This window comes from Vanellus vanellus (genome assembly GCF_965231255.1).
Source record: "Vanellus vanellus genome assembly, chromosome: 24".
Taxonomy (NCBI): Eukaryota; Metazoa; Chordata; class Aves; order Charadriiformes; family Charadriidae; genus Vanellus; species Vanellus vanellus.
This window is the reverse complement of record NC_138929.1, coordinates 5,731,385-5,754,601: the sequence shown is the minus strand read 5'-3', so window position 1 is coordinate 5,754,601 and position 23,217 is coordinate 5,731,385. Positions and strand designations below refer to the sequence as shown.

The window sequence follows — 23,217 nt, the reverse complement described above, 5'->3', positions numbered from 1 at the left end:
TGTCCAAACACCCTCGAGCTTCTGGAGCTCAACCCTTCAGTGCCAAGTTATCGTGATAATCTTGGGTTTATTTTGGGCTGCACAACTAAGGTCTAGGAATGCTTTTTTTTTTTTTTTTTTTTTGGACAAGGAAACATTACCTGGGTAGCTCTAACGTCAAGAAATAGTAAAATAGTATTTTTTTGTGGACCTGGAAAATCAGGGTGGAAAAACCCCAAAAGACTATGATGTCCCGCTTGAGTGTTTTCCAGTGAATTGAAATTAATTATGAAAACAAACCTAAGTCTGGAGTCAATCTGGAGTCAACCTTAATGTGAAAAATAATTAGCCCTGGGCACATATTGAAGACGATTATTTGAACACATCATTTCTAGAAGGTTTTTTTAAGGACTGTTATAGCAGGGGGTGAACAGCCACCACATAATTTGAATTGTCACGTAAAAGACTTCACGTATCACAAGTCAAACACCAGAAAAGTGGTGGAAGCAGAGAAGACACGAGAGTACGAGGTCTTGCTAGCAACAGATGCAAAGGCAGTTAAATGAGGACAGAAGCTGGAGGAGATGAGGAACATCAGTAATACCCGAGTTGTGATGCACTCGGCTCTCAGCGATGTTCCCCGAGCGAAGCGGAGTGTCCTCACCTCCCAAAGGGCATGGCCGGATCTTGGCCAGGCTCTGGGGGGAGGTCAGGAGGCTCTTCGTGGTCACAGGAGCTCAACAAAGGTCACCCCAAAGTGCAGTGCCCAGGATGGGTCATGCAGGGCTGGTCTGAGAGAAGAACAGATAAGAGCCATGAAGTCCCCCAACCAAGGGACCACAGGCACTCCGGTTGGTCTACCACCTTCAGAGGCATCTCAGTCTCTGGGGTTGAGATGAGGGGTGAGCAGGATGCTCCCCCACCTCATCCTTCTGGTACCGCTGGTGTGAGGACTACCATGTGCAACCTGCACCAAGGACCTTCAGCACTGAAAACCAGCACCGGAGGTCCAACACAAACCCCAGGGCCTGAGGGCCTCTTTGCAGCTCAGCACTATGCCTGCAGGGATCAGCCCAACCCCAAATGTCTCATGAAACACCTCCCTGTGCACAAAGGGCCACAAGCCCTGTCCTCCCCAGTGCACAGGCCCCATTTCATGCCCTGCTTTCACGGCCTCCATCCCACCATCGCAGCCCTCGTCATGGCCAGGAGATGGTACCATTGGCCTCGTCCCTGCTTCTCCTGGGGACGGAGAGCCACAACTGTCCCACATGTCAACCCCATCCTGCCCAGCCCTGCACACTGCTCTAATGGCCCTTGACATGGGACATCCCACCCCAAGTCAGAAGGGACTTGATGGGACCTTTGAGACCAAAGCCTGTCCCATCAGGCAGTCTGGGACCTGTCCCACCACCACCGGCTCAGTCCTCATGGTGTCTCCTGTGTGGGAAGTTTCCACGCCTGCCCTTCACTCCCAAGCTGGGATCCCAACCCTGGAGCTTCCCATCAGGGAAGGTGCTTGCACCATTTTCCAGCTGTGGTCAGGAAGGTGTTGCCAGCACGAACGTGGGTGCTCCAACAGCTCCCAGGTTTCACCCCAGCACGTGCGCAGGGTGCTCATGGTGGGATCCAGACCTTGGGGTCACCACAGACCCCCCTGCCCCATATCACAGCCTGTCCCCGATGTGGGACAGCTCTGGGTGAAAGCCCTGGTGCTCACACATGGTCCTGGTGACATCTGCCCTCCTGGGCACACCTCTGGGACAGCGTCGGGGTGGCCACCCCGACCCCACAGAGGGTCGCAATGCCTTTTCTTAAAATCCAGTATCGGGGAATTAAATGCAAAATACTTAATGAGATGCTGAAATATTTAATGAAACGAAGAGATTTCAACTGGAAAACTGAGCTTCGGAAAATCAGAACGAACCCAAATGTGGGTGACCCCGATTTCGGTGCCGCCGGCGCCTCTTCTCCCACCTCCCAAAGCCCTGGAGATGATGGGGAGGACGCGGCACCGCGCCAAGGGCAGCTCGGGAATCGGTGGCAGCGCGTCCCCCCGGCTGGGATTTGGGGTTTGCAGAGGGCGGGAGAGGTTGGTGGAACAGGTCTGGCGCGTTCCCCCGGTCTCTGCGGTGCCGAGCGCCTCCTCGCCCCGACGCCTCGGCAGGTCTTGCCGAACAGGAGACACAACGATGGCCGGATGGATGCGGTGAGGCCAGCGTCTGGCCCCGGGGCTGCGTAGGGGGTGTTCCGGACCGCGGTGGGTCCTGGGGGGTCCCGTGATCCCATCTGGATCTGTCCTTCACCCACCCCTCAGCAGGTCTCTCCTTGAACCTGAAATCTTGGCAAAGCTCACCAAATGTTGGCAAGTATCATCAAATCTCATCAGATCTCGGTAAATCTCATCAAATCTTGCCAAATCACGGGCAAATCTCATCACATTTCATCATATCTCAGTAAATTTCGTCAAATCTCAGCAGATCTCCTCAAATCTCAGCAGATCTCATCAAAACTCACCAGATCTCGGTAACTCTTGGCAAATCTCACCAAATCTCATCAAATCCCACCAGATCACAGAAACTCTCATCAAATCTTGCCAAGTCACGACAAATCTCATCAAATCCCACCAGATCTCAGTAACTCTTACCAGATCTCACCAAATCTCATCAAACATCCGTAAACCCCCTCAAATCTCACCAAATCTCAGTGGAATAATGTGCTTCGCATCCTGGCAGCGGCTGGGAGCTACGGCTACTGCTGCCGGCGCAGCCGGGGTCCCGGGGAGACGCATGGGTCCTCGCTCTGCGCGGGCGGGGAGGAGGCAGGAGCTGCGTGTTGAGGGGGTGAAAGCGGCTGCCGCATCCCCGGCCGCGCGCGGGGGACGCTCTGCCGAAGGCGGTGGGTGCGACGGCTCCCCTGGGCGAGCTGGTGGGGCACGTGGACGCCAACGCCGGCTCCGTCCCCGCGTGTCCCCTGCCCGTGGCACCCCTGGGCGAGGCGGCTCTGCTTGTCCGGCTTTATCCCGGCCTGGTGGCCAAACAGGAGCATCCCGGACCACCAGGATCTGTGCCTCCCTGCCCTCACCTTGCCGGCCCTGGCACTGGGCGCGGGTCCCCACCCAGGGAGCCCCCAGACCCGGCGTCACACGCTCTGGAGGTCCCCTGCCCAGGGATGCAATGAGTTCGCTCAGCCTCAGCTCTCCTCTCCGCGGTGGCCAAGGAGGGGAGGGAGGGGCTGGGGGGGGGGAGGGGAGCCCAACGCCTCCTGGCTGCCCTCTTTGCTCTCATGCGGCCCTCGAAAAAAGGAAATGAGCAAAATTAGAAGGTAAAGAGAATGAAATAAAATAAATAAGGTAAAAAATGAAAATAAAATAAACCAGAATGAAATAGCAGGAAAAAGAAAGTAAATACAATAAGTAATAAAAGAAAAAATAAAATAAATACAATAAATACAATAGCTAATAAAATAAAAATAAAATAAAACAAAATAAATAATAAAATAAAAATAGAAAAAGAAAATAAAGGTTAAATAATAAGATAAAAAAAGAAATGAAAAATAATAGAATGAAACAATAAAGAAATAAAATAAGAAAATAAAAGAAAAATAAAAAATGATAAACTAAAAATTAAATAAAATTTAAAAAATAAAATAACTTAAATAAATAAATAAATTAATAAAATGAAAGTAAAATAAAATAAAATACAAAATAAAATAAAAATGAAATGAAATAAAAGTAAAACACAATAAATAATAAAATAAAATACGACAATAAAATAAAAATAGAATAAAATAAAGCCAAATAAGATAAAATAGACTAGACTAGAATAAAATGAAATAAAATGAAATAAAACAAAAATAAAAATAAAATTAAAAATTTAAACCAATAAAATAATAAACAAAATAAGATAAAATAATAAAATTTTAAAATAAAGAATAGAATAGAATAGAATAGAATAGAATAGAATAGAATAGAATAGAATAGAATAGAATAGAATAGGCGGAGCGGAGGTCCCCCCCAGCGGCGGGGCCCGCAGGTGCCGGTCCCTCCCGGCGGCCGTGACCGCGGCGCGGCGGAGCTCTGCCCGCGGGGGCGGGGGGGGGCGGGGGGGGGGGGCGGGGGAGGCGTTTACAGCGCGATAACGCCCCGGCCAAGTTGCAAACGCCGCGGAGCCGCGGCGGAGCAGGAGGGGAAGGACGCACCGCCCCCCCCCCCCCCCTCCCCGACCCCTCCGGTCCCCACCCGGCGCGGCCGCATCCCCATCCCGCACACCCCCCCCCCCCCCCTCCCCGCCATGGGCAACGCGGCCGGGGGCATGGAGGGGGGGCCCGCGGGGCGGGAGAACCGCGACAACCGGCTGCCGGTGCCCCCCCCCAGCGCCGCCGCCGCCGCCCCGCCGCCCGCCCGGCAGCCCATGCCCGCCGCCGCCGAGCTGGAGGAGCGCTTCGGCCGCGTCCTGGTGAGCGGAGGGGGGGGGGGGGAGATGGGGTGAGGGGGGGCGATGGGGGTGCGGGGGGGACACCCTGCTGCGGAAGAGGGGGGGGGGGGGTTGAGGTGGCCCCGCAACCCTGCCCGGGCTTCGCCCCTCGGCGTTACCGTCGTCGTTCTCGTCGTCCTCATCATTGTGATATTTTTACTGTTTAAATTGTCGAGTGGGGTTGTTGTTGTTTTTTTTTTTTTTTTTAATAGGGTTAGATTTGTTATTTTATATTTATTGTTTTATTTTGTTATGTTTATTAATTTATTTTATTTTTATATGCGTTACTTCATTTACTATTTATTTTATTTACTATTCTATTTCATTATTTTTTATCATTTAATCTTTTATTTCCTCTGTTATTTTATTATTTTTATTATTTCATTTAATTTTTTATCTGTTATTTTGTTTATTATCTTATTTTAATATTAATTTCTTTTAGTGTTTTTTTTTATTTTATTTTAAGCATTTTTTAGTATCTTTTAAAATATTTTTTCAGTATAATTTTATTTCAGTATAATTTTATTTCAGTGTCATTGAATTATTTTCCTCATTACTCCCAATTTCCCCACCTTCCCCCACCCCCCCTTACTCAGGGGGATGCTCGATTCTGCCCAGGGGACACACCACCCCCCCCAGTGCTCCTTCCGCGCTGCTTTCGTGACACTGGGAGCTGGGGGGGGGACCCCCCACCCCCCACCCCTCCCTAAACTGTTGGGGTGACCCCGGCTGGTGGGGACACTGGGCCATGGTGGGGACACTGGGCCATGGTGGGGACGCTGAGCCGGCAGCGTGCTGCGGATGTCCTCCTCCTCCCCGGTGTCGTTCTCCCCCGGGAAAGCCACCGGCATTGTCCCCCGGTCCCCCCCGGGTTGCGGCCGTGGGGTGAGCAGCAGGCGATGCCGAAATCGCCTTCCCGTGGGGTGGCGGCACCTCGAATGCCGGCGGGAGATGGGCTCCCGCTCGCTCGCCCCCGTCCTTGAGCGGGGCCGGCCGCCCGTGACCTTCGCAGTCCCACCACCGCAACGGGCACGCACGTTCCATCCCGTATCCGCGGCCTCCCCAAAAACGCTCCGTGACGGAGGATCGGGCTGGGATCATGGGGGGGGGGCGGGGGAATAAATTGCTGCTTTAATCCCTTCGTCCCCCGGCAGGAGATGGAGCCTGTGCCTACTCCGTGCCGGGAGCAGCCGCCGGTAAAGCTCCCGCCGATGCCGGTACGGCGGGATCTGCTCGGTGGGATCCACCAGCCCGGCCCGGAGCACAAATTATTTGGAAGCTTTTTTTTTTTTTTTAATCTCGCGGTGTTGATAAAGAGGATTATTCAGGGTCGGCCATCGCTGCCGCCGGCAGCATCACCTCCGTTTCGGCACGGCCGTGGGGGGATGATGGCGAAGGGCTTGGCAAGGGGGGGGGGGGGGGAATCCCCCCAAATCCCCGACGAGGGGGCTTTGCCGTGGGACGCCCGTGGCCGGGGGTACGGAGGTGGCTGAGCTGGGTGGTGGCGCCGTGATGGCTCCCGGGTGTCGCGGTGGCAGGAGGGGACGGGTGGCCGGGGACCTCGGGGTGCTTCCGCTGCTGCCGCGAGGCCTCAGGAAACGGCGCGTTTTGCCTGGCTGGGTGGCGGCAGGTTGGAAATCCTAAGCCAAAAAAAACAATTGGAAAAAGGGGAAAACGATGCTCCAGGGTCCTCGCCGCCCCCCTGGGGTCTTCCATCCCTTTCCCAGGAGCCGGGGGGGGCCCGGAGGGGGCTGGGTTTGGGCCAGACGGGAACTGGGCGTCTTGTGAAATCGGCTGTCCCAATCTCGCTTCCTCCTTTCGCAGGTTCCCTTCTCGCTTGTCACAGCCAGGGGGGCAGCGGGACCCCCGCGGGGACGGGGACGGGGAGGTCCCTCCATCCTCATCCGCCCCAACCGCGTTCCTTGACTGGGGATTTGATTTTTCTACTTCCTGAGCTTGGGAGCTCAGTGATGGAGCAGGAGGTGATGGGGTGGGAATCTCCCAGTAGGGCATGATCCAGATCCGGCGCGTTGCCATGGCTACGGTGATGCTGTGAGAGCACATCGGTGTACACCAGTTTTGGGCTGGACATGCCAAACTGGGAGAGCTGGCGGGGTGAAGCCTGGCAGGAAAGCACCGGGTCATCTAAACATCCACCGGGATAGGGGACAGATAAACCCATCGCATGCCAAAAATGGGGAATTTAGTTTTAATTCCCCAAAAGTTGGCTTCTTCCCAGCTAGGGCATCGTGGCAGATGCCGCTTTGGCAGAGCGACGGGAGGGTTGTCCCCGCGCCAAGTGGTTCGGGATGTGCCGAGGTGGCTTTTTGGGATGGAGCTGAGGAAAGGGGAGTGTCTTTCCTGCTGGGATAGAGATGTTGGGGTGCTCCGGCTCGGAGCAGTTGGGATATTTTTCCCCCCTTTGCACGTCAGGAGGGAGCAATCAGGAATATATACATGAACTTGTGGGTGGGGGCTGTGGTGGCGGTGACACTGGGAGGGTTCGGGGGGGGGGGCTGGTGGGGACGGGGGCTGCTCCGGCTGGGAGGTTTTGCTGGCGGGGGCTTTGCTGCCTCTTCTCCCGGGGCCTGGAGGAGAGAGCGGCAAACGTCACCGCTGCAGATGTTTGCAGATGTGCTGTTGGCCCTGGTGATGGGACTGGTCACCAGTGAGCCCCGGCTGCGGTGTCGGCCTTGGCTCAACTGGGAAATAAAGCTGATGCTCGGCTTTCTGCTGGATCCGTCCCCAGGCCGGTCCCGGCACGGTGGCCAGGTCCGGCTGGGTGTCACAGGGGGTGTGGTGGGGTGTACCCATGGGGAACGTGTCCCCTGGGTGGGAAGTGGCCTGTGAACTGCCATACGTGGCTGGAATGAGGAGAGCATCCCTGCCGGAATACGGAGAGCATCCTGGCACAGGGATGCGTGCTGCCCCGGTGACTGGATCGGGCCCTGGGTGAATGAGGAGGGTGTCCTGGTGCGGGGGTCCCCCCCATGGCAGGATCAGCCTCCCCCCATGGTGGGATCCATCCCCGGCTGACTCCAGGCGGCATCCTGGCACGGGGATGGCCACGGGTGCAGGGTGTGCAGGCAGCCGGCGGGGATGGGGGCGCGGTGGCTGGATCTGGCTCCTCTCCCCAACCCGTGCCCAGAGCAGCTTCTGCATGTTCCTAAAACAGAGCTGGGAGCAGCAGGCGGTAGCGGTCGCCCATCCCTGGGCCTCGAGGAGAGGCAGGAAGATGGATCCGGTGGCAGCTGGGGTCGCTGGAGGGGACACCACGGGGGCGCTGGCACTGCAGGGCTGGGCATGCCCTGAACCCCCTCGGGTGGGAGCGTCGTGCTCCGTGGCCATGAGGGATGGAGCATCCCGGGATTGGCGGGGTCCGTTGGCCACCAGCCTGGGCACCCGCTGACCTTAGTCCTTCCCGTCACCAACCGGTCAGTGGAAGCCCCTAAACCGCCATCTCGGGGCTGCTCCAACTCCTTCCCTGTGGCGGGCAGGATTGGTACCCGATGTCCGGACTGGTATGCTCTCCCTTGCCACGTGCCATCGAGGCTTTCTATCCCCGCTCTGTGGATGCGCATTCCCCCCAACATGCCCCAGAAACAACGCTCCCTGGGTGCAGCCTGGTTTTCACTCGAGCCTGTTGGCGTTTTTTGCAGAGGTAAAGGATGCTTTGATTTTTTTTTATTTTTTTTTTTTTTTTTTTTGCGCTGGGGTTTGGTGCAGAGCCCGGCCCCGCTCGGCTCTGCCTGTTCGCGTGCGGAACAAAAAGAAGGTGGCTGACACCCAAAATAGCTCCGTCCCCTCTCATCGGCAGCCCCGGCGCTGCGGGTGCTGCGACATCGAAAGGTCTTTTCATACCGGAAAACGATGTAGGTGCTGCTTTGCCTTCCCCCAGTCTTAGTTTTAGGCGTAGGGTGAAGCTCGGCTCCACGCCACAGCCGGTGTTGGCTGAGATGGGGGGTCCCAGCCGGCCGCATCCTGGCACCGGGCACGGGTGGGATGGCACCGTGGGCTCCGTGGCACCTCATGTCCCAGGAGGGTTGGTGGGGGACATTTGGTGGCATCCGTTCGGTGACACTGTGACGCTGCTGGCAGGCTGGGGGCGGGGAGGATGGGGAAGCCCCACGCTGGGGTGGGATGAGGGTGCTGGGTGCTGGATGGCGGGAGGTGGGATTTGGCTGCTGGGGGCAAGTCCCCGTTGTCCCTCCATCCTTGTCCCCAAACGAGGAGGAAGACCAGGTCCTTCCTCTGCCACCTCCAGGGTGCTCGTCTCCCACCCACAGCACCTCCCGCAGCACCGGTCCCCCCCTCCCCGGCAGGAAACGAGAACTGGTTCCTTCGCTCTGCCGGCTGATGACGGGGACCACAACGGAGCCACTTCCTCCCCCTACCCAGCACCACGTGCCCACCCGGGGCCGTGGTGGGCTGCCGACACCACCCAGTTTGTACCCGAACCGTGCCACATCCTGCCACCTCGCCCAAGCCCTGCTGGCGAGGAAGGGACCGTGGGGCTCGGTGGCAGAGCCACCTCCATAGGGACATCCCTGGCATCCCCCCGCCCTGCCTGCATCCTCGTGGCAGGGAGCCCACCGGAGGTCCTGTCCCACTGGTGATGGTTTTTCCTGGTTTTTCACGGTCCCACACATGGTCATTGGAAGAGGTGGCCCACGTGGTGGGTGCCACCATCCCTGCTCTGCTGAGGGCATCCCAGAGAGTGTCCCATGGGTGCTGCCGCAGCCCTGGGTGGGGTGTTTGGGTGCATGGTGCCTCTTGGCGCAGCCCTATCCCTTGGTCTGACTCTCCTGGAGGGTCTCATCCATCCCAAGGATGGCACCTTGGGGACCACAAAGATGGGCCTCCCCAGCAAAGGGGACATCTGGGTGCTGTTGCCACCTTGCCCATCCTGGGACGCACCTGGCAGCTCCGGTGCAGCCCCGGCAGCTTTGCAATTAGACTATTTCTGACCCCGCAGCCTAATTTTACCCTCCCTGCCCAGCTTTCCGTGCGAGCCATCCCCTGGCCAAATCCAGCCGAGCGCCGGCTCCTCTCCGCCCACCTCTTCTGGTTTTGGCTTCTTGCGAAAGCAGCTCGACAGGTCCTTGGTGGAGGTGGGCGGTGAGGTTTCCACTCCCACCTGCCACAGTGGCACCTCTCCTCTTGGACCTGCTCCTCTGTGGGCAACCCAACCCCTGTGAGATGCTTTTTCCCCAAGGACGTGGGTGTCCCAGGGGTGCATGCACCCTACATCCCTATCTTCAACATCAGGGGACCCCAAAACTGGAGGTTTAGGGTGACTTGGGGCTGTGCATTGCCTCCACGTGCCATCGCTCCATCTTGGCCGGGCTCTCCAGGCAAGCAGTTGCCTCAGCTCCTGCTTTTCCCTGGGGATCACCAAGAAATGGGTCTTTGGGGCTGAGTTCCCAGCATGACCCTAGCCATGGTGGCCCATTAAAGGCTCCGCTGGTCAGCCCGTGGTGTCCCCCAGGGACCTGCTGTGTCACCAAGCACCCCAGAGACAGGAGCTGCACCCAGGGCCTCCCGGAGCCCCTGGCTGTGGTGCGGAGCGGTTTCGGCAGCCGCCTCGTGCCGTTTGGAGAGCGGAAACCACGTCACGTCCTGCTGTGGCGGCCCCAGGGGGGTGGTGGGGCCCATGTTGTGTAACAGTGGCACGGAGGGATGTGTTGACACGCCAGTCCCTGCCCTGACATCATGTCTCTAAAGAAACACTGATTTCACCGGCTGGGCTGGTCACGTGCCCGTGGCAGGGGACTCGGTGGTGACCATCACCCTCGAGCAGGGCCCAGGCTCCTGGGTTCCTCAGCTGTGTCACCAGCCCATGTCCCCGTCCCTCACCCCAAGTGGCTCTGCTGGGACTGGGCTGGCTGAGGCCGGCAGCATTGTGCACTCGTCACATGGGTGGACTGGTCCAGTTTTTCCTCTTGTCCCTCACTAACACCTCCTCCCCTCTGCCTCGGGGACCCCCAGGTGGGGATGTTGCTGGTGGGTCCATGTCTGGTGGGGTCTAACATCCTGGGAGTGGTGGTGTCCCCATCCTCCCACCAGTGTCCTCATCTTCCCATTGGTGTTCCCATCCTCCCACTGGTGTACCCACCATCCCACTGATGTCACCATCCTCTCCCTGGTGTCCTCATTGTCCCACCAATGCATGAGGACACCCGTCACTTGGGTGAGCTCTGGGTGCCACAGCCCAGAGGGGGTGTTTTTGGGGGTGACCCCCAGCACTGACACCCATCACCCCGCAGAACTCCATGAACCTGCCCCCGGACAAGATGAAGCTGCTTAACCAGTATGACAACGAGAAGAAGTGGGAGCTCATCTGTGATCAGGTGAGGTCCAGGCACCATGGCATCCCTGGTGCTGTCCCTGTCCCCAAGTGCCACTTACAGCACGGCCATTAACAAGGCACGTGCCGAGTGCTAGCGTCCATCTCTGTTAGCGAGACAGCGCCTTATTAACCTGATTAAACACTGACGCTTGAGCATCTGCAGCACAGGGCGGGGGGATGGGGACACGGTGGCTGCCGCGGGGACGGTGGCACGTCCCCGTGATGCAGGTGAGTGGCCTGGTTTCAGCCTCTCTTCGGGGCTCGTAGGAGCGTTTCCAGGTGAAAAACCCCCCGTCCGCCTACATCCAGAAGCTGAAGAGCTACTTGGACACTGGTGGCGTAAGCAGGAAGGTGAGGGCTCCTTCCACCCCTGTCCCCATCCTGGGTCGGGTGCAGGGACGGTGCCAACGGCTCTCCTCATCCCACAGTTCAAGAGGCGAGTGCAGGAGTCAACGCAGGTGCTCCGGGAGCTGGAGATTTCCTTGAGGACCAACTACATTGGGTAAGGAAGGGGGACCTGGGGGTGTCCTCGTTGTCACCCAGCTGCTGCTGCTGTCCCCAGCGTCACTGGGACAGGGACTGGCATGCCAGTGGCTTCTGCCTGTGGGGGTGACAGCGGGATGTGGAGGCTGGTGGCCTCATTCTGCCCCTTTGGGTGGCTCTGAGGAGAGGACAGAGGTGCTGAAGGAGCTGGCTGTGCCATGGGTGCTGTAGGACCCCATTTTGGCTCTGCCAGGTGGGTGCCACCCTGGTCCCCCCAGGGTGCCCCAGGCCCTCGTGGTGTGGTGGGTGCTGAGCCATGGGTGCCCGTGGTCCTACCACCTGGGGCTGTCCTGTCATGGTGGCAGCGGAGCCCTCGGGCCATATCCCCCATGCATCAGGAGCAGGGGTCACCATGGCACCCACCTGCCGTGGAGAGGTGCCAGCTCCTGCTGCCACCTCATGTCCCCAGCGGGTCCCACCATCGTATGGGACCTCTGGCCTGGGGGTGGCTCTACTGGGGGGTGGGGGGCAGAAGGGAGGATGAGGAGGGCTGGTGGAGCCCACTAACCCCCTGCACCCCCCAGCTGGGTCCAGGAGTTCCTCAACGAGGAGAACAAGGGGCTGGATGTGCTGCTGGAGTATCTCGCCTTCGCCCAGTGCTCTGTCACGTATGTCCCCACCGGGTCCCCCTTCCCTGAGGTGCTCCGTCCCCAAAGACGGGATCAGCCTCCCCTGGGGCTCTGAGGGGCCGGTGGGGGGTCCCTGGGGGTCCTCTCCCCCATCATCAGGGTGATGGAGCTAAGGATGCTCCATGGGTGGGGTGGAGCAGAGCATCCCCAACACCTCTGTGCCCATGTCCCCAGCCCCGGCGACCCCAGGGGGGGTGGCTGCCCGTATTGGGGTGCCACATCTCACCACGTCCCCCGTGGGCCACCAGGTACGACATGGAGAGCGCCGAGAACGGCAGCCCGGGCTCCGACAAGGGCAAGGCCCTGGAGCGGTCGCTGGAGGACCTGAGCAAAAGCACCTCCTCGTCCCCCACCCAGGGCACCTCCAAAGTGCGGCACCTCACCGTCAGGTAATGCGCGGTCCCGTGTCCCCCGTGTCCCCGTCCCTGCGCCGTGTCCCCCCGCTCTCTGCCTCGCTGCACCCCCGGCCGCGCCGTGCTCGGAGAGGGGCTCGGCAGGGAGACGCAGGCCCGGTCCTAAAAATGGGTCCCCAGTACTGTTGGGGTTTTTTTGGGACACACACACACACACACACACACACACACACACACACACACACACACAAAGCCACGTCCCCGTGTGTGTGTGCGCAAAGCCTGAGCCCTGCCGGGGGCTGGGCAGGATGAGTGTGTCCCCCCCCCGGCCCGGCACTGTGGCCTGTGTGGGCCGCTCTGGGCATAACCCCCTGAAGAAGCCAAAATTGGAAATGTTTGAGATTTTGGGGGAGCAAATCGCACCCCACCCCACCCCCCTTGGTTTCAAAACCTGGGGTTGGAGGAACGGGCCTGCGCCACCACCCCTCCCCGGCCCCCCATAGCCGGTCCCCGTGGCCGGTGGCTCTCGCTTGTCACCGCTCCCCCCCGCAGCCCCCTTCTAACCCCGCTCTTCTCTTGCACGCTGCCGGGGGACGCGCTGACGGTAGGTGACGGGGACGGGGTGCTGGCGGGACAGGGACACCCCGGTGGGACCCCGCTGCCGGTCACCGGTGTTGGGGCCGGTGCCTGCGGGCCGTCCCAGGCGGGCAGGGGGGGTCCCAGAGGGGACACCCTGCCACGGTCACCCCAAGAGCCGTAACGTGGCACCTCGGGGACCGCGGGGGTCCCTTGCCGCCTGCCAGCAGCTCCGGAGGAGCCGAGGTGTCCCCCCCAGCCCCAGGGACAGGTCAGGAGTGATGTGGCACCCGCAGTGGGGGGAGTAGGGGTGTGTCCCAGCTGTTGTCCCCACACCCGTGTCCCCAAGCCGGGGTGTCCCAGGGGCCACGCGGGAGCCCCGTTTCTCCCTCCTGTCCTGCAGGCTCTAACGCGCCTCCAGCTGCTGCCTCTCGAACCAGCACATCCACACCCTCCTCCGCCACGTCCACCCCAGCGTCCCCTGCAGCGCCCCGGGCAGCGATGGGGACAGTTGCCCCAGGTCACCCGGCAGCTCCTATCCGCCCCGGTGAGCCTCCGAGACCACCCGTGCGCACGAGGGGCCCCCGACCTCCATCCCACCCCCTCCATCACCCCACCAGATGGGCACAGATATGGGGGGGTCTCTCCCATGGGGATGGAACCAGCCGGGTCCCCTGGTGTCCCCTTGCCCCCGCTGCCACCTACCCACGCGCTGTCCCCTCCCCGCTTGCGCTGCGTCCCCCCCCAGCCACCCCCTCTGGTCCCCGCTCAGCCTCCCTCTCGCCCGCCCAGGCTGAACCCCTCGCACAGCAGGAAGGCGCTGAGGAACTCCCGCCTCGTCAGCCAGAAGGACGATGTCCACGTCTGCATCATGTGTCTCCGGGCCATCATGAACTACCAGGTGGGAGAGGGCAGCGTCCTCGGGGACCCACCTGGGGCTCCCCAAAAAGTCTCCAGCTCCTGCAGTGCCATCTTCGGGGTCAGGGTTTGGGGTGGGACCTCATTCTCCAGCACCTCGCTCTGAGATATCCTCACTCAACCTCATGTCTGGTGGGGGTGTGGCATGGGGATGTCCCAAGGTCCCAGAGCATCCCTGGGGTGAGGACAGAAAGACTCACAACACCATTAATTCTCTTTTTTCCCCCAAGTCTGGCTTCAGCCTGGTGATGAACCACCCAGCCTGCGTCAACGAGATCACCCTGAGCCTCAACAACAAGAACGCCAGGTAGGACCCGTCCCCTGTCACCCGTGCCCCTGTCCCCTTGCCCACCCCGCAGCCCTGACCCCCTCGCACCCTGTGTCTCCGCAGGACCAAGGCGCTGGTGCTGGAGCTGCTGGCTGCCGTCTGCCTGGTCCGAGGTGGCCATGACATCATCCTGGCCGCCTTCGACAACTTCAAGGAGGTGAGTCCCCAACAGGGACGCATGGTCCCCACACTGACGCCCGTCATCCGGCTGCATTCGTGCCTCGGTTTCCCCACGTGTGGCAGAGCCCTGCATCATCTGGGCATCCTCCATCCTGAAAAACCCCATCCCGTGACTCACTTGGGGATGCTCCAGCCATTGGGCTTGATGTCCCCATGCTAGTGCATGTCCCCAGGGCCATGTCCCAACTGGACCAGGCGCTAGGCAGCACCTGGCAGGGCTGGGATGGTGTCACCGGCGGGTGCCTTCTGCCATGCCACCCCCCTGGGTGCCCCCTCAGCCCCCTGCTCCTGCCCCAGGTCTGCGGGGAGAAGAACCGCTTCGAGAAGCTGATGGAGTATTTCCGAAATGAGGATACCAACATCGACTTCATGGTGAGCTACTGGCGGGGCTGGTGCTCTGCTGTCCCCAGGGCATTGTGTCCCCAAGGGCTGCTGAGCCACTGTGCTGTCCTGGGGGGTGCCACGTCCCAAGGGCTGCCAAGCCATTGTGCTGTCCCCAGTAAGTTGTGTCACCAATAAGTTGTGTCCCCAAGAGCTGCTGGTCCATCCCCAGGGTGCTGCGTACCAAGGCCTGTGAAGCCACTGTGTTGTCCCCAGGGTATTGTGTTCCCAAGTGCTGCTGAGCCACCATAGTGTCCCCAAGGGCTGCTGAGCCACTGGTCCTTCCCCAGGTCCCTGTGTCCCCAGGGCTGTGAAACCACCGTACATTCCCCATGGGCACCATGTCCCTGAGGGCCACCAATGCACTGCACAGTCCCCGGGGCACCACGTCTCCAAGGACTACCGTGCCATGCTGAGCCTGTGCCCGTCCCGCAGGTGGCCTGCATGCAGTTCATCAACATCGTGGTGCACTCGGTGGAGAACATGAACTTCCGTGTCTTCCTGCAGTACGAGTTCACCCACCTGGGGCTGGACCACTACCTGGAGGTGGGTGATCCTGCACCGCCCCGGTGCTGAGCCCGTGATGCCGGAGGTGGGTGGGTGCTGGGGGCGGAGGGTACCACCAGCCGTGACGGTGCCACCGGCTATCCCATGGCAGACCCTCCGTCTCACTGAGAGCGACAAGCTGCAGGTGCAGATCCAAGCCTACCTGGACAACGTCTTCGACGTGGGGGCCATGCTGGAGGACTCGGAGACCAAGACGGCTGTGCTGGAGCACATGGAGGAGCTGCAGGAGCACGTCAACCAGGTGGGACGTGGGTGCGTGGGCAGGAGCTGCTGACGCAAGCCCCGAGGGAGGGGACGGGGACGGGGCTGAGCCACATCGCCTTGTCCCCTGCAGTTGACGGAGAAGCTGCAGGATGCGGAGAACGACTCCATGGCCAAGATAGCGGAGCTGGAGAAGCAGCTGAGCCAGGCGCGGCGGGAGCTGGAGGCGCTGCGGGTGAGCACCCGTGGGTGCTACGGTGCTGTGGGAAGGGGTGGGTGCCTGGGGGACGGGGAGGTTTAAGGGGTGCAGTGGGACACCAGTGATGTGCCAGGGCTTGTCACCACTGCAGGAGCAGCTGAGCCCACCACGGCCACCCAGCCCGCCGGCCCCGCAGCCCCAGGAGTGCTACCGGCTGGCGCTGGAGCGGCGGCTGGCGGAGCTGGAGGAGAAGGGGTTGGTGCAGATCCTGCGTGGGCCCGACGGAGACGTTGCCATCGAAATTGTCCCCGTCGTCATAGAAACCCCAGCAGCCCCCGTGGTTACCGGAGAGGCCACCGCCGCCACCACCACCACCACCATCACCACCGGCACAGGTACCACGGGTGCGGGAGGATGGCGGCAGCCCATGATGTCCCCTTCCCGGTGGGGACACCTGGCACAGAGGAGGGGTGGCAGCGTGTCTCTGGACAGAGAAACTGAGGCAGAGGCGCAGGGATGTGTCCGGAGACGCAGAGTCACTCGGTGGCAGAGGGACCGTGGCAGTGGCACCGTGCCCTGCTGTGTCACCACCTCACTGGGTGTTGTCTTTTTTCCATTGCAGATGCTCCAGCTCCGACCCCGTCTCCCCCACCAGCACCCGCCACCCCCCCACCCCCTCCGCCCCCCCCTCCTCCACCTCCCCCACCTCTGCCGGGGGCTGAGCCTGGTCCCCCGCTACCCCCCGCACCCCCACTGCCCGCAGGCACCGGCCCCCCGCCAGCCCCTCCGCTCCCAGGTGCCCAAGTGCCACCGCCACCACCACCACCACCACCACCCCCGGGGGGGCCGGAAGGCCCCGTCCCCCCCCCTCCACCACCCCCACCGCTTGGTGGGGAGCTCCCAGCCGGGCCGGGTGCCCCCCCCACCGCTGGCGGTTCAGGTGAGTGTGGCCCCAGGATGGTGGGGATGTCCCCCAGGAGAGGGCAGGGGGCACCCTGTAGGGTGGGTTTGGGACCCCCCCCACCCTGTGACGCGTCCCCCCTCCACGTCACCCCACAGTGAAGGTGAAGAAGCCCATCCAGACCAAGTTCCGCATGCCCGTCTTCAACTGGGTGGCACTGAAGCCGAGCCAGATCGATGGCACCGTCTTCACCGAGCTCAACGACGAGAAGGTGCTGCAGGTGAGGACATGGGGGGGGTCCAGGGGGTCTGGGCGCAGGGTGCTTGGCTGAGCCAGTGCCCCAGACCATGCTGCACCTGCGCTGAGGTTGCCCCCGTGCCCACCTTGCACCCATCCATGGTGTCATGTGGCTGCTGAAGGAGCTGGAGGTTGGACCACCTCCTTGGTGCCATGGAGAGGGACAACATGGGATCTGCCATCCTTCTCCTGTCACCCCATCCTTGTCCCCTTGCTTCATTCTCATCCTCACATCATGTCCATGTCTTCTTCCTCATCTTCATCCTCTGGTCCTCTCATCCTCTCCTTACCCGCTCCCTGTTCCCTTGTCTCATCTGTGTCCTTGTCCCCTTGCTCCATCCTCTCCCCTTCAACTTGACCTCATCCCCTTTTCCACCTTCATCCTCTCATTCCTCTCCTCCTTGTCCTGGTCCTCTGGCCCCATCCTCATCCCAGATGTCCTGCGTCACCTCCCCACCGTGCCCTCAGCCCTGTATCCCCGCAGGAGCTGGATATGAGTGACTTTGAGGAGCAGTTCAAGACCAAGGCGCAGGGCCCCGGCTTGGACATCAGTGCCCTCAAGGTGAAGGCCACGCAGAAGGCTCCCAGCAAGGTCACCCTCATGGAGTCCAACCGAGCCAAGAACCTGGCCATCACCCTCCGCAAGGGCGGCCGCAGCATCCAGGACATCTGCACAGCCATTGAGACGTGAGTGTTCCCTCCTTGGTGGGAGAAGGTCAGGTGAAGGTCAGGCACAACCCCAGCTACAATGATGGGTTAGGATGGTGTGGGGTGTGCTGGGGTTGGAGGAGTGGTGGCACCAGCTGTGGGGATGGAGGGATGCAGGGACCAGTTTTGGAGACATGGAGGAATGCAGGGACTAGCCGTGGGGCTGGTGGGAAGATGGTAACCAGCCATGGGTGACAGGGGGTGTTGAGGGACCTGCTGCAGGGTCTGACTGTGCTGGGGGCTTCCCACCACCCGCAGGTATGACCAGCAAGCCCTGAGCCTTGACTTTCTGGAGCTGCTGCTGCGCTTTCTGCCCACCGAGTACGAGCGGACGCTCATTGGGAAGTTCGAGCGGGAGCAGCAGCCGCCTGAGGAGCTCTCAGATGAGGATCAGTTCATGATCCGCTTCAGCAAGATCCCGCGCCTGGCCGAGCGCATGAACGTCATGATCTTCCTGGGCAACTTCAATGACACGGCCCAGCTGCTCATGCCGGTGGGTGTTGGAGGGGATAAGGGGGGGCTGTGGGTGGGGGCGCTGCGAGGGGGTGGCATCCTCCAGCGAGATTCACACGGTTCTCCTCCCACCCACAGCAACTCAACGCCATCATCGCCGCTTCCATGTCCCTCAAATCCTCCAGCAAACTGCGCAACATCCTCGAGGTGAGGCGTTTGGGGTGCCGTGGCCCTGATGGGGGGACGGTGGGCTGGCACAGGCGCTGCCAGGGTGTGCGTAGGCACTGTGCCTCCCCCGGGGTGCCCCATCCGTGCCGGGCTGTGTCCCTGAGCCGTTGTGTTTCTGCAGATCGTCCTGGCCTTCGGGAACTACATGAACAGCAGCAAGCGCGGGGCAGCCTACGGCTTCCGCCTGCAGAGCCTCGACGCGGTAGGGTCAGCGCGGGGCACTGTCACTGCCCAGGGACCACCTCGGGGATGGAGGGACACGGGGACCGGCTGTAGAGATGGAGGGACATGGGAACCTGCCGTGGGGATGGAAGGGTGCAAGGACCAGTTATAGGGATGGAAGGACATGGGATTCAGCTGTGGGGATGGAGGGATGCAGGGACCACCTATAGGGTTGGAGTGGCATAGGGAGGAGCTATAGGGATGCAGGGACCAGCTGTAGGAATCAGCCTTGGGGAGGGATGCAGGGACCATCTATAGGGTTTGGAGAGGCATGGGGAGCAGCTATAGGGATGCAGGGAGCAGCCTGGGGGATGGTGGGACACAGAAGTCAGCCATGAGGATGGAGGGATGAAGAGACCATCTATAGGGTTTGGAGAGGCATGGGGAGGTGCTAAAGGGATGGAGATGGACAAGAACTAGGTTGGAAGGATGCAGAGACCAGGTATGGAGAGATGGAGGAATGCAGGGACCAGTTATGGGGATGGAGGGAAGATGGGATCCAGCCATGGGAATGGAGGGATGCGAGAACCAGCCATGGGGATGGAGGGATGCAGGGACTGGTTGGGGATGGAGGGATGCAGGACCAGCCGTGGGGATGAAGGGTCACCAGAGCCTGCCCTGAGCAGGACTGAGGTGGGGCGGTGGGATACAGGCCGGGGCTGATGCCGCTCTCTCCCAGCTCCTGGAGATGAAGTCGACAGACCGCAAGCAAACGCTGCTGCATTACCTGGTGCGGGTGATCATGGAGAAGTACCCTGAGCTGACCGGCTTCCACACCGAGCTGCACTTCCTCGACAAGGCGGGCACAGGTAGCACCCACGGGTACCAGGCTGGGGGCGTCACGGCAGGCTGCAGCCCCGGCATGGGGGGTCTCCAAGTTTGCCCTGACCCTGGTGCTGCTCGCCCTCCCCGCAGTCTCCCTGGACAGCGTGTTGCAGGACGTGCGGAGCCTGCAGCAGGGGATGGAGCTGACCCGCAAGGAGTTCATGCGGCAGGACGACAGCCCTGTGCTCAAGGACTTCCTCAAGGTCAACTCGGAGGTGATGGAGAAGCTGCAGGCTGACAGCAAAACTGCCAAGGTGGGTGCTGGGGGCAGTATTGGGTCATGGGGCAGGATTGGGCCTCCCCATTCCTACCTGGGGACACCCCGAGGTGTCCTCTGCTCGTGCCTCTGCCCCACGGGAGAGGCTCCCGGTTGGAATGTGGCTTCATCAGGAGAACTGGGAGGGATATGGAGTGGGATGGTGAGGTGGGAGAGGCTGGAAGGAGGCGGTGGGCGATGGGGCGCTGCTGCCCGGCCCCAGCCCCCCGGATCGGGGTGTCTCTGCCCGCAGGAGGCATACGAGTCGGCCGTGGAGTACTTTGGGGAGAACCCCAAGACCAGTCCCCCCACCACCTTCTTTCCCATGTTCATGCGCTTCATCAGAGCCTACAAGGTAGGAGGGGATGGGGGGGACACACACACCTGTTTCTGGGGGCTGGGAGGGGATTTGGGGGTGAGGTGGGGGGTTGACCCCACTTTGGGGTAACCAGCAAAAGCCACAGGCGAGGCTGGGGGCTTGGGGGCAGAGAGACCCTGGGGCTGGGTGCTGCTCTCGGGGGTGGTGGGAGATGCCGGAGCTGGGTTGGGGCGAGCTGGGGGCTGCCGAGGGGAGGTGGGGGGGGCTGCGGTCCCATAGCAGGACCCCCCCCCAGCTCAGCACACCCTCCCTGTGGCTCTCCCAAGAAAGCGGAACAGGACATCGAGCTGTGGAAGAAACAAGAGGCCGCGGCCAAAGAGGCAGAATCCGGCCCCCCCGGCAGTCAGGACCAGCCCGAGGTGATGGTGGCCCATGTGTCCCTCTGTGCTGGGTGGGACAGCCCCGAGCGGGCTGTGTGGTGGGGAAGGGCGAAGCAGGTCCTGGTGGGGTTTAAGATGGGGACACCCCATCTTCAGGGTACGGCTGGAGGCCACGCGGTTCACACCGTGCTGTCCCCAACCACAGTTGCCCATCCAGAAAGCCAAGCGGCAGCAGATGGACATGATCGCTGAACTGAAGAAGAAGCAGATGGTGAAGGAGCCGCTCATCTACGAAGGAAAAGATGGAGCCATTGAGGATATTATTTCAGGTGAGCAGCTGGGCGTCCCCCCTGCAGCACACCCAGCGGGGAGACCCTCGGCGAGGGGGGGGCTGTCACAACCAGGAGCCAGAGGGCCACCAAGCCCCATCGTGGGGACCAAACCCACCCGTAGCACCTTCCCATCCCACGCGGCAAAGCTGTCTCTGCCCTGTCTCATAGCTCTTCCTCCTCTTCTGCTTCTTCTTCCTCCTCCTCCTCCTCCTCGCTGTCTCTCTGGATTGCTCTGCTCAGCTCTGAAAACTGTTCCTTTCACAGCCCGGACGGGCAAGCGCTCGTCCCGGCTCTTCTGCGACGTGAGCTTCAACGAGGAGAGTCCTCTGTAGGTAACGTGGGGGCAGCCGGGCACGGGGCGAGGGCATGGCGCAGGCAGGGGCTGCCAGACTTTGCCCCCCTCCTGAGTTTCTTGTCCCTCGTCACCTCTGGACGGACCCTGCCCCACGCTGGGAGCCAGCCCTGGGGCCACCACGGCATCAGCACCAAGATACGGTGCTGGGCACCGAAAGAGCCGAGGGATGGGGTCCCCCAGACTGGGGGTCCGTAGCTGCTGCTCCTCCTGTCTCTGCGCGCAGCGGGTCAGGCTTCTCCCAAGCATCCTCCTACCCAAACGGGGCGACTCCTGGGTGGTGGTGGGTGACGGTCGCAGCCTTCGCTGGGGCGGGCCGGCGGCGCTCAGCAAGCCTCCGCGCTTTCTCCTGCTGCAGATCTGCGGAACAACCCTTACCGGCGCGCAGACAAGGGCCGCGGCAGCGCCAAGAAACGGGGTGCGGGGCAGAGCCTGCAGGCGACGCCGGACATCTCGCTGTGACCAGTGCCGATCCTGCAGCTGCCAGGAGCGGGGCAGGACCATCCTCCCGATGCAGATGGGACCACAAGACGTCGACCCGCCGGCCTGGGACGACGCGGGGTGCAGGGACAGTGCCCGCTCCCAGCTGCTCCAGCCGCTTAGCGTGCCAGCTCCCACCCTGCACGCCCTTGGGTCCGGCGCAGGATTGCCCCGGTGCTTGCTTAGCTATGCCTCTGAGCTCCTCTCCTCCCGGCGGGCAGAGCTGGGGGAATGCTCCTGGGTATGGGCAGGGAGGGAGGAGCACAGAATGGGCCCCAACTTGTCCTGGAAGGAAAAGAGGGGCCGCCCCATCCCTACCCCAGAGCTGCTCCATTGCGTGCCTGTCTCAGGGTCAGCCCTGCGCACTGGTGTGCCCCACTCTTCAGCTTGCTGGTGCCTTTGATTTCCCGCTGCAGGAGGGGAGGAGGGTTGTGAACCAGGGACGCAGCGGTCCCCGCATGTGTCCCCCCTTCTCCCCCAGTCCCTCCAGACCCGTGTTCTCCTCCGCTGCAGAGCCAAGCGGGCACAGGCTGCATCTCCTCTCCTGCAAAGGAGCCTGCTGCAACGATCCCACCCTGGGCACGTCCTGTACCCCAGGAGCTGGCAGGGGTGCTATTTTACAGCGATTTTATACGTCTTCCTTCAAATTTCTCTGTGCTACGGGAGCAGGGACTGGAACACCCATGTACAGGGTCTCACCGGGATCCTTAGGCTGCAGTGAGCAGCACGGGGCTGTTCCTCGCTGCAGGGGAGGCTCCGTAGCTACGACAGTTGGCAGTGGGGTCGAGGATTTACTGTCCTTGAGTGTCTGCGAGGTGGTACCCTCCTGCAGCCTCGGCATCTGCCTCTGCTGGTGAGGCTGGAGCCTCTCGGGGACAACGGTGACCATCAGCCCTGGGGGAGCGGGCGGCTGCTCCCCGTTAGCCAGCAGCTGCAGGATGCGACATGCTGCAGGATGCGACACGCAGCAGGTGCTAGGCAGCCTCCAGCCCTTGCCACACTCCCAAAATGCTGCGGGGTCACTGCAGGAATCACAGGGAAAGAGGTCTGAGAGCTGCACAAACCTCCAAATAACGCACTGGACTTGGTTCCTCCCCTGCCCTGCTGCTGCCGCTCCTGCTGCTGCCGAGTAAATCTCAACCATGCACTGTTGCAATTAATGCATTTACTTCGTTAAACGGCCCCTGCTCGCCCTGCTGCGAGGATGCGCGGCTGCCGTGTATATTCTCGCTAGCCCCAGCTTTTAGACCAGGGTAAGTCCTCGCTGCACGCCAGAGCAGCGACTGCTTCCTGCTGTAATTATACTGAGCGCTTAGCATCTTCCCACGCAAGCTCAAAGGGGAGGGAAGGGAAATGAATGTGTAACTTATAAATGCCTTTAAGCCAGAAATGTAAAACATATTAACTGCTAATTTGTATACATTATTTTTATATACCGAAGGCCAGTTTAATCTAAAGCAGAACCGACAATAAAATGACTCTAAGGATAAAGGACTTGTCTGTGAGAAGGGGTGAAGCTTTGCGTGGGGGGGGCGATGTGGCGATGGAGGGAGGGATGGAGGGAAGGAGGGATGCATGAGCTTGTTGCTCCACTATCAACCCGTGACCTCCTGCGTAAGGAAGAGCTGCCAGGAGTGGTGACCACCCTCCTTTCAACATTTTTCAGTGGAAGACGTATTCCTGACTTGCCCACGACTGCAGCTGGGGGTAGGGCAACTTCAAGGCTCTGCTCAGCCCTGCGGCTCCTTGCAGGACCGGCAGCCTCAGGCAGGGGTGATTTATGGGG

The 23,217-nt window shown here is 60.8% G+C and overlaps 1 protein-coding gene across 1 annotated transcript; it reads left to right on the top strand.

Moving 5' to 3' along the window:
• Positions 1-4,271: 4,271 nt before the first annotated feature.
• Positions 4,272-22,922, top strand: FMNL1 (formin like 1; the record flags this gene model as incomplete). The annotated part of the gene is given in 28 exon segments (XM_082494892.1): positions 4,272-4,436; positions 10,721-10,804; positions 11,071-11,173; positions 11,176-11,305; positions 11,871-11,954; positions 12,224-12,364; positions 13,697-13,805; positions 14,053-14,129; positions 14,214-14,307; positions 14,628-14,702; positions 15,147-15,257; positions 15,370-15,519; positions 15,613-15,714; positions 15,830-16,082; positions 16,301-16,618; positions 16,738-16,859; positions 17,361-17,563; positions 17,843-18,077; positions 18,176-18,244; positions 18,387-18,467; positions 19,167-19,296; positions 19,403-19,566; positions 19,822-19,923; positions 20,214-20,306; positions 20,473-20,596; positions 20,840-20,927; positions 21,310-21,652; positions 21,654-22,922. Coding segments are annotated over 28 exon segments (3,963 nt in total). The 3' UTR covers positions 21,867-22,922.
• Between the last annotated feature and the right edge of the window lie 295 nt (positions 22,923-23,217).